At 40.2% G+C, this 18,033-nt stretch overlaps 1 protein-coding gene across 8 annotated transcripts in view; it reads right to left on the bottom strand.

The window, feature by feature from the left end:
* The window catches only part of ITSN1 (intersectin 1 (SH3 domain protein)), a 245,535-nt gene that overhangs the window by 114,655 nt on the left and 112,847 nt on the right, over positions 1-18,033 (bottom strand). For all 8 annotated transcript variants that reach the window (XM_010862262.1, XM_010862263.1, XM_010862259.1 and 5 more), the window contains exons 12-16: positions 14,246-14,508; positions 11,366-11,515; positions 11,140-11,280; positions 3,534-3,621; positions 3,272-3,411 (exon numbers count right to left, since the gene is read on the bottom strand). In XM_010862262.1, coding sequence (XP_010860564.1) covers positions 3,272-3,411; positions 3,534-3,621; positions 11,140-11,280; positions 11,366-11,515; positions 14,246-14,508 — 782 coding nt within the window. The remainder of the gene's footprint in view (positions 1-3,271; positions 3,412-3,533; positions 3,622-11,139; positions 11,281-11,365; positions 11,516-14,245; positions 14,509-18,033) is intronic.

An 18,033-nucleotide genomic window follows, 5' to 3' on the forward strand; every position in this document is an offset into this window, starting at 1 on the left:
CTAGTCAAGGCTACGGTTTTTCCTGTGGTCATGTATGGATGTGAGAGTTGGACTGTGAAGAAAGCTGAGCGCCAAAGAATTGATGCTTGCGAACTGTGGTGTTGGAGAAGACTCTTGAGAGTCCCTTGGACTGCAAGGAGATCCAACCAGTCCATTCTGAAGGAGATCAGCCCTGGGATATCTTTGGAAGGAATGATGCTAAAGCTGGAACTCCAGTACTTTGGCCACCTCATGCGAAGAGTTGACTCATTGGAAAAGACTCTGATGCTGGGAGGGATGTGGGGAAGGAGGAGAAGGGGACGACAGAGGATGAGATGGCTGGATGGCATCACTGACTCGATGGATGTGAGTCTGAGTGAACTCTGGGAGTTGATGATGGACAGGGAGGCCTGGCGTGCCGTGATCGTGGGGTCGCAGAGTTGGACATGACTGAGCGACTGATCTGATCTGATCTGAAGTCCTAATTTCTTTTTTATACTCTCTAGGCTGGTTTCCTCTAGGGAGAGGAAGGTTTAGTATGGACCAAATTCATACCATCAAACCTGATGTGTGGAATTACTGGACAGTTGAAGTGTTTTGGCAAGGTAGAAGTAATTTTTGCCAACGTAGCGAGGATGCTGCGGAGGACACACGGAAGAAATCCCAAAGGGTCAGAGTGCTGGGTGGCCTCATTCGTCTCATCTTAGGAGAAATTATAATTGCTAATGGTAACAAATTCGCCTGTCAGTGCAAGAGACACAGATCTGATCCCTGAGTCGGGAAATTCCCCTGGAGAAGAAAACAGCAACCCACTCCAGTATTCTTGCCTAGGAAATCCCATGGACAAAGCAGCCCAGAGGATGACAGTGCATGGGATCACAAAAGAGTCAGACACGACTTAGTGACTAAACACCAACAACAAAGTGAATAAGCTCTAAAGTAAAAAGAAAAAGAAAAAAGCTTCACATTCGCCAATGTGATCATAACAAAGAAAACAGACAGGAGATACTCAAGAGGCTAAAATCTTAAATCTGCCTCTGAGCTGTCTCAATCAAATTATACATCTTTTTTCTTTTTTTGCAAAAGAAGGAAAGAGTGGCTTTATTTCTTTGCCAGGCAAAAGGCTACAGCCTCAAGAATTGTTCCCTTCAAATTATAAATCTTTTGATCTTCAGTGTACCTGTTTCTGTTTTGATCTCACCAGGCTGGAGAGGAATACTAGAAATAACAACTGTCAGAAACATAATATGGTCACTAAGTCCTCCAAACTTTTGTTTTAAATAATAAAACAATGTAGCTACATACTGACTTGTGATTTTTTTTTACTCTCCACACTGACTTAAATTTAAAGTAATAATGGAAAACTAAAAGTTACAACAGAAAGAAATATTTAAAAACAAGCATATTCGGGTTTCCCTGGTGGCTCAAATGGTAAAGAATGTGCCTGCAGTGTGGGAGACCCAGGTTCGATCCCTGGGTTGGAAAGATCCCTTGGAGAAGGAAATGGTGACTCATAGTAGTATTCTTGCCTGGAGAAGTCCATGGATAGAGGAGGCTGGTGGGCTACAGTCCATGGGGTCACAAAGAGTCAGTCACAACTGAGTGATAAACACACATATTTGGAAAAAGGGCCAGTAGAATAAAGGTCTAAAAACTCTCTTACTACTAAAGTCAGCATTAGTCAACTAAACAGTGAGACTGACTCACATCACATCTGCAGGGTGTTCTCTTTAGCAATGACAGCAGTACAACAGCAAAAATAATCTGTAAGTTATCTAGGCATTATCAAATCTACCGACCAGAGGCCATCTTCTGACATGTGAACCTTGCTTTGGGCCAAACTTTTAGAGAAAGGAAATTTAAGAGTAAGGCATAAATCTGGAGTACTGCCTGGGTCAGAAGACACCTGAATACTTAAGTTTATATTCCAAGAGACTATGAAAAAGGATTGCTGGTAATAGTGACAAGTAATAATGAGAGGTAATGTCAGTGTTTCTATTTATTCTAGAGAAGGAGAACTGACAGCTGTAATTCCAATACTTATATGACACATAATCATATATGGACACATACAGAAAACATATAGAGTGCACACACACACATATACAAACATATATTCAGTGTAAGCATGAAAGCAATATTTTAAAAAAACTCACAAAGGTAAATTGGCTCAAATAATATTTCCCCTAAGATCATCTTCCTGGAATTGTATAATTGTGAAAACTTCATTACTTATTACTCTGAAAAACAGTACAAATACCTCAAACTCAAATGTCTAGACAAGCTGGCCTAGAATCAAAATTTTAAAGTCAACTAAAAATCTCAAATATGCTTTCAAATTTGTTTTTGTATTTCTAATAATGAAGAACAGAATAATGAAGAAAAGTACTTAAACCTTTCCTAAGTATCAGAAGCTAAACTGGCCAGAAGCAAGTATAAAGGATTTTAGGTTGGAAACAGAAAATACTTGAGGGGGGGGAAATAAAGTGTAAAATCCAACTTTTTAAAAGAACATAACTGATTAAAAACTTTAATATCTACTTAAATCTAAAGTATGTGATTGCTGTTAATAGGAAATAAGCTGCTTGTATTTCAAGATATTTTATTACAGGATAATAATCACTCTTAATTATAAAGCTGTCACGTTAAACCAAAAGCACCAAATCAGAAAAAGGCTGTGATTTCACCACCGGTACCTTCCCTGGGAGCTTTGGAATTTTCCTGTTACACTGAGAAAATTTAACAAAACCATGCACCACTTCCACCACAGAGACAAAGGTAATTACTCCACTAATCCATAATATTTTATTAAAGTGTGAGGTCACAAAACAAGGATCTATTTATATTCAAGGACAATCCTGAAGGTAAGAATTGGCGAAAAAAATTCTTAGCTTTCAAAGAGAAAACAGTTCCTTTTCAATCTTCTTCAAAGAACATAAGAAAGATGCAGCTTTTGGAGCCCAGCTTTTGGCAATTCAACTTGATGGCATTCTCAACAGACACAAGGATGAAGATGTGCAAAAATGCATTCATGTGAAAGACAGATGTCAAGTCGGGGCCACTTACTCAGCCCTTTATTTAAAGAGGCCAGATTCATTTTTATTTTTTAAAGGACAAAAATTCAACTCAGATTGTTTAATGTTCATCTATAAATGTGACGGCTTTTTATGAAGGCTGACAAACCAGCAGAATAAATTTTCCTGCCTGGAGGTCAAATATCAACTAACCATCCTGGCCACGTAGAAAAAATAACAAAGTAAGACATACATGTGGGCACACACAGAATAGGTACCTTCAGCTGATTGTTGAAAATATCAATCTCCTGTAATTTTGACCTAGTTTCTTTCTCCACTTCATCCAGTTGGTCTCGTAGCTGCTGCCGAGCCAGTTCTTTCGCTTCTAAGGCTCTTTTGAGTGTGAGAAGTGAATCCCCTGTTTTAGAAAAACATGGTGAGATAAGAAAAACAAACTGGCAGTGAGGAAAACGGCTTTTCAGGTTCTCATTTCTTGCCTGTGAGGAAGGAAAATGTCAACTTTAAAAAGAAAACACCTACTGTGCAAACTGTTTTGCTGAACTTGTTTCAATTGGTCATTGAGTATCTGTTTTTCTGGAATAAGTCTTCCAAGCATTTGCTGGGACTCCTAGGAGAGAAAGAGAATGCAGCAATGAATGGTGGAGAAAACTACCATGTTTAGATCCAAAGTCCGGGCAGGCAGAGGTCAATTTTCTGCTCTTTCAAAGATTCTCCTAACCTCATCCCAAATCGACTACAGCGAAACTGCATTTAATCACTAGTCAGGGTTGTTGTTGTTTTCTTGCCAAAAAATTAATTGTTTGCCAAATGCTTTTCACTGAAATAAAGTTTAAATAAGACAGTTATAGCTCCCTTGATATTTCTTACATTTTTATTGACTTACTGCCTATTTATAAGCTTTTAAAAGTGAACCACAAGTACAACTCAGCAGAGAAAAGGGAAAGGAATGATCTCTCAAATTGCACTAGGATCAAATACAAATGCAGTTACCCTGATATTTGTAAACTGACTCAGTAGTTTAACCAGGAACTGTTCTGTCAGGAACTTTGATCCTTAATAGGGCTGAACTGAGGGTGACCACACACCTGAAGTCAGAAACAGAATTCAAACCAGGACTTTAATAATTAGAATCTTAGCTGCAATATGTGGCTCCACCACTGAGGATAAAGCCACAGTTTTAAACAGCTGCACAGAAATCTTGAATCGACTATTTTTTAACAGACATAGATAAAAGCTAAACCATATTGTACAGGACTGTGAGGCATTTTCATGGGTGACTTGAGAATCAACTGTATTTGCCTAAGTTCAGCTTAAATTATTCAATGTAGTTTCTACATATATAAGAAAAAAGACAGCTTTTATAGGCTTTATTAAGGAATATTTGACTTTTGGGGCTTCCCGAGTGGCTCAGTGGTAAAGAATTTGCCTGCAATGCAAACCTAGGTTCGATCTCTAGGTTGGGAAGATCCCCTGGAGGAGGGTATGGCAGCTACTCAAGTATTCTTGCCTGGAGAATCCCATGGACAGAGGAGTCTGGAGGGCAACAGTCCATGAGGTCGCGAAGAGTCAGATATGACTGAAGTGACTTAGCATGCACGCACGCATGTATTTGACTTTCATTTTTACTCTGACTTAAGAAAAATAAATCTCTATGTATTAACTTTTCATTTGAAAAGTAAAAATGTCTTCATGAAAAATTTTCACCTGAGGCTAAAAACCAGTCCTTTCTGGAACAACCACCTTTAGATACCGACTGGCTTGTATGTAAGAAATCTTTGTGTACTATACATCCCAACCGTAGGGCGATACAGCTCAGTGGAGAACATTTGGAAGCATCTTCTCACATGAATAATTCACACAAACAAAAGTACTCTCCCCAATCCCATCAAATTTAGACAGAACAGAATACACAAATCAGAACATTTTCCCAAAAAAGCATAGCCAACTGGGCTCCTCCTCTTATTCGCCCCACTAAACCAAGGCCACGTCTCTGACCAATCCCCAATTTTCTTTCCTGAACCAGGGCAAACAAGGAAGTATCAAGATGAAGCCCGGCTCGAAATCACTGAGACACGAAATCTTAACCAGTGGACCACCGGGGAAGTCCCAACATTACTTCTAAACGTACAATCTAACTTTCTAAAAATAGGTCAAATCAGTATGAAGGGGTACTTGAATCATTTGCACAGCAAGAATCTGCTAATACTTATAAACAAAGAAAACCAATATATCATTGCCTACTATGTACCTGACTTTCTTCAAACCATGCATTATTTTTAACTTCACTGCTTTTTCAGGAACCTTGATTTGTATTTTATTTTCAATAACTAAACACACTAAGCATCAATCATAAACATATGTATGGATACACAGCATTCAGAGATAATAAATAAACCTATGGTTTTCGGTCCTAAATTTTCTAAGGGCATATTTTATGAAACTTCTCATTAATAGTTAGTGAAAGACACAGAGAGTTAACATAGAAAAGATCGTATTTGTGCATGCATTTTAAAATATTTTCAAATAATTTCTAGCAGTGAACTTCTGATACTATTTACATTATATGTCATATCCTAATATTTCAAATCTCAAATTAATTAGGATTTCTGTGATAATGAGGAAGGACACTGAAGATATGAACAACACTAAGAACCAACTTGATCGACTTACATTTGGGGGACACCCTACTCAGCTTCAACAGAGTACATGGAACATTCACCAAGACAGATCACATGCTGAGCCATAACATAAGTCTCAATAAACTTAAAAGGATTAAAATCACACAGACTGTGCTCACAGATCATACCATAAATAAACCAGAAATCAATCAGACAGCTCAGAAAAAAGAAATCCAAGTATTTGGAAACTAAACTGCATAATTCTAAATAACCCTTCAAAGAAATGACAAAGGAAATCAAAAACAGGTTCTGAATGGAATGAATATAAAAATACAACATGTTAAAATTTGTGTAATATGGCTATGATGATGCTTGGAAGGTAATTTACAGCTTAACATGTTTATATATTATCAGAAATCAAGAAAGGTCCAAATTCAATAATCTAAGCTCTTCTTAATAGGCTAGATAGAAACAAATTAAACCCAAAAGAAGTAAATGGAAGGAAATAATAAGGAGCCAAAGTAAATGAAATAGAAAACAGAGATACCATAGAGAAAAAAACAATAAAATAAAACTATTTATTTAAAAAACATCAATAAAGCCAATTAGTTCCCAGCTAGACTGTTGGAGAAAAGAGGGAGGTGGAAGAGAAGGGAGAGAACAAAGAGGAGAGGAGGAGTAGAAATGGGAGGTAAATGACACAAATTTTCAACATCAGGATGTAACATCACTACAGACGCTACAGACTTGCAAAGAATAAGAGAATATAGTAAACAATTTTATACAAATAAATTTGTTAACTTAGATGAAACAGACACATTCACTGAAAGATACAAATTATCAAAAGAGAATACAGCACAAATAGAAAACTGGAATAGCCCTGTATCTACTGAACAAATTTTGCAATTATAAATCCTACCACAATGAAATGTCCAGGTCATAAGGCTTCACTAGTGAATGCCACCAAAAATTTAAGCAAGAAACAGTAATCCCTCAGTATCCATGAAGTACTGGTTTCAGGACCTCCACAATAAAAAAACCCAAGGACGTTCAAGTTCCTTACATAGAATAGCTAAGTATGATTGGCACTCTGAATCCTAGGGTTGGTTGAATCTGCACAGGTGGACCAACTGCACTGAGACTGGAGTCTGATAACTATGAAAGGTGGCGAGACAAAGTTTTTAAGAAATATATAGGGTTTTAATTTTCCCTGGTGGGTCAGATGGTAAAGAATCTGCCTGCAATGCAGGAGACTCGGGTCCAATCCCTGGGTCAGGAAGATCCCCTGGAGAAGGGAATGGCTACCCACTCCATTATTCTTGCCCAGAGAATCCCATGGACAGAGGAGCACGATAGGCTACAGTCCATAGGGTCGCAAAGAGTTGGATGCAACTGAAAAACTAACACTTTCATACTTTCATACAGGATTTTAAGAGAGAAGCTGAAAGGGTTAGCTAGGGAGGCAGGGTGGTGTCAAGTTAAGAAGGAAAGTTTTGAAGTAACATAAACTGGGTTAAATTTGGATTCTTGTTGCCCAGCTAGAAACTGATTCTGAAACAGAATATTCCCTTCTAGAATCTTCACTTTCCCACTTATGAGAGTAATGATACTGCCCTTACTAGGGTATTGTGGAATTCTATTTAATATTCACATTAAGGTCTTCACATGCCAGGCCTTCAATAAACAGTAGCTACCACCACAGACAGTCTAACATCCAGTCCATCTGGATTCAGCAAGTCTAGGATCAAATTTCCATTCAAATATGCAGACACAAAGGGACTATCATACTATCCGTTTTACATAAAGAACTTGAGCATCCATGGATTTTGGTATCCTCAGTTAGCTTGGAACCAGGGCACCATGGATATCAAGGGAGGACTACCATTTCATATAATTCTTAGAAAATAAAAAAGAATATACCTTATTTACTTCCTTATTACCCTGATACCAAAGGTAGATGAGGACATTATGAGAAATGAAACTAATATCCCCTATGAATTTAAATTAAAAAACTCATAATAATAATAAGTTGATCTAAACAATAATTTTTAAAACAATAATATACCATGACTAAGGGCAGTTTCATTGAGTTAGACAGGCTGTGGTCCATGTGATTAGATTGATTAGTTTTCTGTGATTGTGGTTTTCAGTCTGTGTGCCCTCTGATGGAGAAGGAAAAGAGGCTTATGGAAGTTTCCTAATGGGAGAGACTGACTGAGGGGGAAACTTTATTTTTTGGGGCTCCAAAATCACTGTGGATGGTGACTTGAGCCATGAATTTAAAAGACACTTACTCCTTGGAAGAAAAGTTATGACCAACCTAGACAGCATATTGAAAAAACAGAGCCATTACTTTGTCAACAAAGGTCCGTCTAGTCAAGGCTATGGTTTTTCCAGTAGTCACGTATGGATGTGAGAGTTGGACTATAAAGAAAGCTGAGTGCAGAAGAATTGATGCTTTTGAACTGTGGTGTTGGAGAAGACTCTTGAGAGGACCTTGAACTGCAAGGAGACATAACCAGTTAATCCTAAAGGAAATTAGTCCTGAGTGTTCATTGGAAGGACTGATGTTGAAGCTGAAACTCCAATACTTTGGCCACCTGAAGCAAAGAACTGACTCATTGGAAAAGACCCTGATGCTGGGAAAGATTGAAGGCAGGAAGAGAGTGGATGACAGAGGATGAGATGATTGGACGGCATCACCAACTCAATGGACATGAATTTGAGTAAACTCTGGGAGTTGGTGATGGACAGGGAGACCTGGTGTGCTGCAGTCCATGGGGTCGCAAAGAGTCAGACACGACTGAGCAACTGAACTGACTGAACTGAAGGGCAGTTTACCCCCAGAATGGAAAGTTGGTTTAACATTCAAATTTTAATCAATGTAAAGCACCATATTAATAAAATAAAGGAGGAAAAAACACTTTAAAATCTCCACAGTTGCAGGTCAACAGAGGGAAATAGTGGTAAAAGGACAGATGTAGATCAGCGGAACAAAAGAGAGTCTAGGAAAGATTTTTACAAGTGTGGTCAGCTGATTATCAACAAACTACTAAGGTTTTTAATAAACATTGATAGAACAAAGTGGGTGTTGGTATGGAAAAAAGTGACTCTCATTACCTTACCTTGCACTTAACATAAAAATCAATCAAAACTGGATCACAGAACTAAGTATGTTAGACAAAAGTATAAAACTTTTGGAAGAAAACATAAGGGAAAAACATCTTCAATCTTGGGGTAGTCAAAGCTTTCTTGGATAGAACATAAAAAACCGTAAAAGAAAAAATAAATTGAACTTTAAAAGTTAAAACACCTGCCCTTTAAGAAACACCATTACAAAAATGAAAAGGCAAGCCAGAGACTAGGTGAAAATATTTGCAAAACACCTATCTGACAAAGGACTTCTTATAAGACTATATAAAGAACTCTGATAATAAGATAAGCAACCCAATAAAGGATGAGTTAAAGATTTGTTCACAAAACACATACAGAAGATGCACACTAATACACATAAGAACCAACAGCCAACAGCATTCAGCCTTCAGGGAGATGCAGATTAAAGTTACATGAGACATTGTTGCCCACCCACCAGAGACGCTAAAAACAATGACAATAGGGAGTGTTGGCGACAGTGAGGAGCAGCTGAAGGGCTGGTGCACCACTGGTGAGAATGTGAAATGACACAACCACTGTAGAAACAGTTTGATAGACTCTGACATGGCTAAGCACATACTTATATGACAGTAATTCCCCTCCTAAAATTTAACCAAGAGAAATAAAATATATTTCCACATAAAGAAATATAAGTAAATACTCATTGCAGCTTTAGTCATAAAGTCCAAAACTGGAAAAAACCTAAATGTCCCTCAGCAGGTGATGGGATAAATAAGGAAATACTACTCAGTGATGAAAAGGAAGAAAAGCTATGACCAACCTAGACAGCATATTAAAAAGGAGAGAGACATTACCTTGCCAACAAAGTAATGCCAAATTTTCCACTTAGTCAAAGCTCTGCTTTTTCCAGTAGTCATGTATGAATGTGAGAGATGGACTATAAAGAAAGCTGAATGCCAAAGAATTGATGCTTTTGAACTGTGGTGTTGGAGAAGACTTTTGAGGGTCCCTTGGACTGCAAGATCAAACCAGTCAATCCTAAAGGAAATCAGTCGTGAATAGTCATTGGAAGGACTGATGTTGAAGCTGAAGTTCAATACTTTGGCCACCTGATGCGAAGAATTGACTCACTGGTAAAGGAGGAGATGGGGACGACAGCGTGAGATAGTTGGATGGCGTCACTGACTTGATGGACATGAGTCTGAGCAAGCTCTGGGAATTGGTGATGGATAGGGATGGGGTCACAAAAAGAGTTGGACAAAATTGAGTGACTGAACTGACTGAACTGATGAAATGGAACAAAGGACTGATTCACTCAAAAATATGGATAAATCTCAAAACTGTCAGGCTGAGAAAAAGAAGCTGAAATTAAAGTCACGGTGTCCAAAACTGATCACCTTTTAGGATGGTATGCAGAACAGTATCTACATGAATTGGATACCCCCTCTAACTCAACACTTAAAACCAAACCAGATGAAATTTTAACAACTTGGTGGTGAAAGCTGAATAGGTAATAAAATGAAAGCAGAACTGCTTAGAGTACTCCATTGTGTCTCCAACTATTCTCTATACACGTATCTCTGGAACTCCTCCTGATATACTTAATTGCACTTCTTTATTGTGGTTATCATGGTAAAGCCAAAGTCCCAGGAGTAGACTACATGATCCAGCCCCCAGCTGCTCCAACCATAGCTGTCTCCTTGCTGTAACTGGCATCCCAGAGACCAGCTTATAGCCTTAGTTCTTCTGCACAGCTGTTGCCCTACCTAGAACTTGCTCTGCTAGATGTCCATCTGGCTCAGCCATTCACCTCTTTCAAGTCTTTGCCCCAACATCATACTCACAGAGATGCCTGACCTGACCACATTACTTAAAATCACAGTCCTCTCTATTGGAGACTCTCTTCCCTACTCACTCTCCAGAGCAACTTTCCCTCTTCTAATAGAGAACATGCTAGTCTTATTTCCTGAGTACTTGTCTACCCTGCAGACAGAAGGTAAGCTCCATGAGGGCAGGGTTTGTCTCTGCTATCCACTGCTGGATCCTCAGTGCTTACCGGTGCTTGCACTGAGTTGGCATGCAGCAGTCCCAGCAAGTGTGCTGAATTACCAGACAGCCTACTTTCAGAGGATGAGCTGATTGGACGGCATCACCAACTCAATGGACATGAGTCTGAGCAAATTCTGGGAGATGGTGAAGGACAGCGAAGCCTGGGTGCTGCAGTCCATGGGGTCACAGAGTCGGACACGACTTAGCAACTGAGCAACAAGTACTTTCAGGCAAGTACCCTGTCTGCTTCATCTTGGCCTGCTGGATGCTTGCTGCGTGAATAAGTGAATGAAGTGAATCAAAGAAAGGAAGCCAAAAGGCTTTTAAGGGACATATTTTCTCACCTGTAATTGCTGTTGTAGGTGGGTGATTTCTGCAATTCTCAACTCTCTAGATTTGTTTGTGCTCTCAATTTCTTGCCTTTGGGTTGTCAGTCGACATCTGATATCCTGAAGTTTTCCTTCTAATTGATGTTTTTTATCATTCTTTAACAAGTAAAAAATAATAAGAATCATTAGCATTTAACAATTCAATGCAAGTGGGTTCCCAAAGCACAATCAAACTACTCACTAGAGCTTCTAATTCAAATTCCAAAGTCTTTTTCTTTGCTTTCAGTACAACTATGTCTTCTTGTTCTTTGTTTCTTTGATTTAATAGTTCTTGTCTTCGATTCCGTTCCCATTCAAGCTGTCTTTGCCTTTCAAGCTCCCGTTTCGCAGCCTGTGACATACACAAACAGACGATTTATTAACTGCTCAGTTCTTACACTCTTCAATGTCTCTTAATAAACGTTACATCTCGTAAGTCTTTTCTTTTAGGGATGAAATGGTATTAAACATGACAAGTGATTTTCATTATAAAACAGCACAACATTTCATACAAATGTTATTACTTCTATGGGAAAAAAGAGAATATTCAGAAAGGCAATCACAGTCACATGGGTTGAGAATAGAAAGGACTATTGGATCACTGACATTCGATTCCTTAGGTCTTTAAGGATGCTTGGTGTAGTAAGTAAACCTGTTCTTCCTTATTTATTGACTCATAAAAGAAAACAAGGAAAATTATGGGAGTTCCTTGGTGGCTAGGGCTCCGAGATCCCAATGCAGCATGCCCGGGTCCAATCCCTGGTCAAGGAACTAGATACCACACGCTTCAACTAAGACCTGCTGCTGCTGCTGCTGCTCAGTCGCTTCAGTCGCGTCCGACTCTGTGCGACCCCACAGACGGCAGCCCACCAGGCTCCCCCGTACCTGGGATTCTCCAGGCAAGAACATTGGAGTGGGTTGCCATTTCCTTCTCCAATGCATGAAAGTGAAAAGTGAAAGTGAAGTCGCTCAGCCTAAAGCAGCCAAATAAATACAACAAAATTATCTTTTCAAAAAAGGCAAGTTAACCTAGGAAAACCCCCAGAACTAAAACACAAAACAAAAAAAAACTTTCTTCCATCAAACGAGTAATTATTATTTCTTCTGTCATAGGAGAAATTATTTATCTCAAGCTTTAAAAGTCCATGATTCCTATGTCCCTAATCATTTGTTTCCTTGTTAGCACAGAAGGCTCTGTAATTTTTCCAGCAACGTCAGCTCTCTTCAACCCTGACTCTGATGGCTGCTGGGCAGAGGAAGTGTCAGGGCACCTGGCACTCTTCATTGTATCATAACTGCTTCTTACATATTTGTGCTCCAGCTACACTGTAAGGGCCTGGAGGACAGGTGGGTACCTAGTCACCACAACATCTCCAGGAACTTAACCAATGCCTGGCACATTGTAAATGCCATTATATAGTTCTGAACAAACACTCTGAAATGCTTTAAAAAAAAAAATTAAAGAAGGAAAGGTGGCCTATCTTTTGGTTGTCATTCTGGAAAGGAAAATCTTGCTATTATCTGTGTGTATGTGCCTAAATGAAAAGGCACCTTAGAAGCTAGAAGTTTTCAAAAGCATTCATTAGGAGATGAAACCATATTATTTTTTTATAAAGAAAAAAATCCCTCATCTTTAAAATACATTTCATCCACACAAGAGGATCACGGCATTGCTTCTGTCACAACATACTAAAACTGGAAAGACAGACAAGAGATTGGCTTGGCCCACATCCAGGTATGGCACCAAATTTAGGAAGCCTTCCATAAAATACAGTAAAGATTACTAGACTTGTTTTCTAAAGTGGAAAAATAAAAAGGTGACAAACACTTTAATTATTTAGTGTGGTACCATTACAGTGGTTTAAAAAACAATTTCAGTAAATGCTCAGCCTCTCTACCATATGAACCTTTCTATTTCTATATGTGTATATGAATGCAGAAAAAAGGCTAAAAAATACATAATTGATAGCAATAGTTTGTCATAAGACTCAGTTATCAAAAACTTGTATATGAATGTTCACAGCAATGTTATTCAAAATACCCAAAAGTTAGAAAAAAACAAAAACAAAAACAAATGTCCATCAAATTGATGAGTAGATAAATAAAATGTTGTCTATCCAGGTAATGGAATATTACTCAGTTATAAAAAGGAATAGGTATTTATTCAATCTACACACTGGATGAACCTTGAAAGTGAAAGCCAGACACAAAAAGCCACATATTCTATCATTCCGTTTATCCAAAATGTCCAGAATAGGCAAAGGTGTAGAGACAGAAAGTAAATCTGTGGTTGTTAAGGGCAAGGCGCAATGGGAAAGGGGAGTAGTAACTCCTTAATGGTTAACGAATTTCTTTTCAGGGTGATGAATCAGTGGTGATGGTCACACAACTTTGTGAATAACTAAAACTACTGAATTGTAAAAAGAAAAAAACAAGACTGGGTTAATGTATTATTGTTGTGTTGTGCTCAGTCACTCACTTGTCTCTGACTCTTTGTGACACCAAGGAGTATGGCCTGCCAGGCTCCTCAGTCCATGGGATTTTCCAGACAAGAATACTGGACTGGGTGCCATTTCCTTCTCCAGGGGATTTTCCCATTCCAGGGATCAAACCCACATCTCCTGCACTGGCAGGCAGATTCTTTACGACTGAGCCATCAGGGATGGCCATATTTTTATGCCTTCTTAAAATTTTGTTTCTTCAAACTTAGATGGTATAAAGAATCTGCCTGCAATGTGGGAGACCTAGGTTCGGATCTTTGGGTTAGGAAGATCCCCTGGAGGAGGGCATGGCAACCCACTCCAGTATTCTTGCCTGGAGAATCCCATAGACAGAGGAGCCTGGCGGGGCTACAGTGCACGGGGTCGCAGAGAGTTGGACACGACTGAGCGACTAAGCACATGGCATGTGCGAATCTCAGTTCCCCAGACCAGGGATCGGACCTGTGTCTCCTGCCATCTCCTGCACTGCAGGTGGATTCTTTACCTGCTGAGCCATCAGGGAAGGCCTGATATACTACTGACACTTAAACGATTCTAGAAGAGCGCCCGTGTTAATGACATGACTGTTTCCAGCTGCTCACCTCCCGCCTCTCGATTTCCTTCCTTCGCTCCTCCTCCCTCTGCCGCTCCAGCTCCCGCTGCTTCTCTAGCTGCTTTTCCAGCTCCAGTTGTCTTTTGCGCTCCTGCTCCTGGCGCTCCCGCTCCTTCCTCTCCTGCTCTGCCCGCTCCAGCTGGGCCAGGCGCTCCTGCTCTTTACGCTGCTGCTCCAAGAGCGCTTGTCTCCGCTTCTCCAGCTCCAGGTTGCCCCGTTCAAAGTTCTCCCGCTTCTTATCTTCAAAGGTTACTTTCAGACAAGAGACAGGACGATTATGAAAAGCCATATGATGTTCAACAGACACTTTCAAAGGAAAAACTCCACAGCACATCGTCAGTGAGTAACGGACCTGCAGATACGAACTCCCTAAGCTTCCCGCCCGCCTCTGCCCTCACGAATAAGCACCCAGGTACAGGCCCTTACACTCAGCGTCTCGTTTACATACCCTCCCCTGCGATGAACCGCATCACAGCATTCAGAACGCCCAAAACTCAGTTTCTGAAATAATCTTTCGACAGAACTTCTCCATCACCACTCATTCTCCATACCTTCCCTGTTACTTTATCCTTTCCTTTTTCTACGACCTTGGTTCAGCAACTGACCCTCTCTCTCCTCTATACCACAAACTTCTCCTTTTCTACCTCTTTTTCTTTGGCCAGCAGTCGTGAGGTATCTTAATTCCCCAACCAGCAATTGAACCCTAGCTCCCTGCATTGGGAGCCCAGAGTCTTAACCACTGGACCACCAGGAAAGTCCTTCCCTTTCTATCTCTTTTTCCTTTGCATAAAACTGTGCCATTCTGTTTTCAATTTTAACAAATAGAATGGTTTCTGGAAATAGAGGTAAGATGATACGTCTCCTCCTGGGTTTCACACTGAAGAGCAGGTTGTGCCCTAATCACTATGCAGAGGACACTCAGTAAACTAGTTTTTCCAACCTATTATTCAGTTTCCTTCTTTGAAGAACACCAAGGTAATGAATTTTAGACGATCCTCAGGTCAACAATTTTTTTTCTCTGATCCTTGCTAACACTGTTTGCATCCATTTTATTTTACTTAAAAAAAAAAAAAATTCCATGCTCTATGTCCCTTCTGTGTTTTCAGCAGTGTCAACTCAGCTTTGTGTTTGCCTCACATGCTTCTCCTGGGAGCCAACCCCAGACACTGGAAGCTCTCGCTCCCAGCCTGTGCAGCACGCCATTCCCATTGTTCCCAATCTATTTCAAGAACTGTCACTTCACACTTTGTCTTGAGATATGTAGCTGTGAGCATCCTTTTGGCTTCTTCCCACGTTCCTGCCTGGCCTCCACTGAAGACACTTTCCTTAAACACGGCAGTTAGATGAGAGATCAGAGATGGTAAGCACGTTTTGTTTTCTTGTTCTTTTTGCTCCTTTGTGGTTTCAGAAGAGGCAACACCCATTTCACTCCCCCACTTTAAAACTGCAAGTCCTCTCAGCCAGAGAAAGGAATAAAGTAAATGATACATGCAAACCTAGACAGCGTATCAAAAAGCAGAGACATCACTTCACCAACAAAGGTCCATACAGTCAAAGCTATCTTTTTCCAGTAGTCATGTATGGATATGAGAAAAGTGAAAGTGGAAACCACTCAGTCATGTCTGGCTCTTTGCAACCCCATGGACTATAGAGTCCATGGAATTCTGGAGGCCAGGATACTGGAGTGGGTAGCCATTCCCTTCTCCAGGGGATCTTGGACCACAAAAAAGGCTGAAAATCGAAAAACTGATGCTTTTGAACTGTGGTGTTGGAGAAGACTCTTGAGAGTCCCTTGGAGTGCAAGGATATCAAACCAGTCAATCCTAAAGTAAATCAGTCCTGAATATTCATTGGAAGGACTGATGCTGAAGCTGAAGCTCCAATACTTTGGAAACCTGATGCAAAGAGCTGACTCATTGGAAAAGACCCTGATGCTGGGAAAGATTGAAAGCGGGAGGAGAAAGGGACAGCAAAGGATGAGATGGTTGGATGGTATCACCGACTCGATGGACATGAGTTTGAGCAAACTCTGGGAGATGGTGAAAGACAGGGAAGCCTGGCATGCTGCAGTCCATGGGGTTGCAAAGACTAGGACACAACTGAGCAACTGAACAACATTGTGGATAAAATCTCAAAAATACTACGCTAAGTGAAAGAAGCCAGACAAAAGAACACCAACTGCATAATACTATTTCTATGAAATATTCAGAGGGGGTAAATCCAAAGACACAGATAGCAGGCTGATGATTACTAGGGACTGGGGAAAAGGGAGAATGTTGAGTAACTAGCTATGGCCATTGTTTTGGACTGAGTGTTTTCCACCCTATCAATTCAGACGTGGAAGCAGTGGGCTGGTATTTGGAGAGGGGACCTTTATAATTCAGGTTAAGATAAAGTCATGACTATGGGACCTTCGTTATGAATTAGTGGCCTTATAAGAAAAGAGAGAGTCATCTTTCTCTTTTCATGTGCTGCTGCTGCTGCTGCTAAGTCGCTTCAGTCATGTCCGACTCTGTGTGACCCCATAGACGGCAGCCCACCAGGGTTCCCCGTCTCTGGGATTCTCCAGGCAAGAACACTGGAGTGGGTTGCCATTTCCTTCTCCAATGCATGAAAGTGAAAAGGGAAAGTGAAGTCGCTCAGTCGTGTCCGACTCTAGCGACCCCATGGACTGCAGCCCACCAGGCTCCTCCATCCATGGGATTTTCCAGGCAAAAGTACACACCCAGAAAAGGCCAAGTGAGGATCTGGTGAGAATGCAGCCATCTGCAAATCAGGAAAAGCGCACTCACCAGGAACAGAATTGGATGGCATCCTGATCATGCACTTTTCTATCCTCCAGAACTGTAAGAAGTAAATTGCTGCTGTTTAAGGCACCCAGACTAGCTGACTTTGAATGATCAATATTATGTTAAGCAAATTTTACCTCAATTAAAAAAAACAACAAAAACTGAAAGTCCCTATATACCTTTTTAATTCCAAAATCTGGCCCCATTTCTGATACACAGAGGCACATAATAAACAGCTGTTGAAAGAAAGAATGCATTAACCAAAACCTCTAATAATGTCACATCTTGTTCAAAACTTGAAATGTTGGACTTCCCTGGTGGCACAGTAGACAGGAATCCACCTGCCAATGCAGGGGACATGGGTTTGATCCCTGGTCCAGGAAGACTCCACACACCCTGGGACAACTAAGCCTGAGAGCTCCAGTTACTGAAACCAGCTTGTCCAGAGCCTTTGCTCAGCAACAGAGAGAAGCCACTGCAATGAGAAGCCCGCACACCATAATTCAGAGTTGACCCAGCTCACCTCAACTATAGAAGGCCCTTGCATGGCAATGAAGACCCAGTGCAGCCAAAAAATAATTAAATATCTTCCACCAACAGAAAAAGAAAATTCCAAATTCTAAGGATTCCTGTTCTTATTTGCTTGAAGACTTTATTCCCATGATTATTAACCTGAAATGTTCCTCTTTCCCAGCCCTGTAATGACCCTGTTGATCTTCAAATCTCAACTCCACTGTGACCTCTTCCATAGAGATTTAACTGCCAGTGTGTTTGCCAGTCTGTGCTAACCAACCACAAGTAAGCTCTGCTGTGTATCTATAATTCTGCCTTCATGAATTTATCACAGTTATGCATTGCTTTGATGGTTTTTATATGGATGTCTTAAATCCTCAGTTGTATCCTAACCTTCTAGAGGGCATGGACCATCTATTATTAACGTTTAGATTCTTCACTCTACTCAACACACTTCCATAAAGAACATTTTCTG

The sequence above is a fragment of the Bison bison genome, unplaced genomic scaffold (assembly GCF_000754665.1).
Source record: "Bison bison bison isolate TAMUID 2011002044 unplaced genomic scaffold, Bison_UMD1.0 scf7180017864481, whole genome shotgun sequence".
Classification (NCBI taxonomy): domain Eukaryota; kingdom Metazoa; phylum Chordata; class Mammalia; order Artiodactyla; family Bovidae; genus Bison; species Bison bison.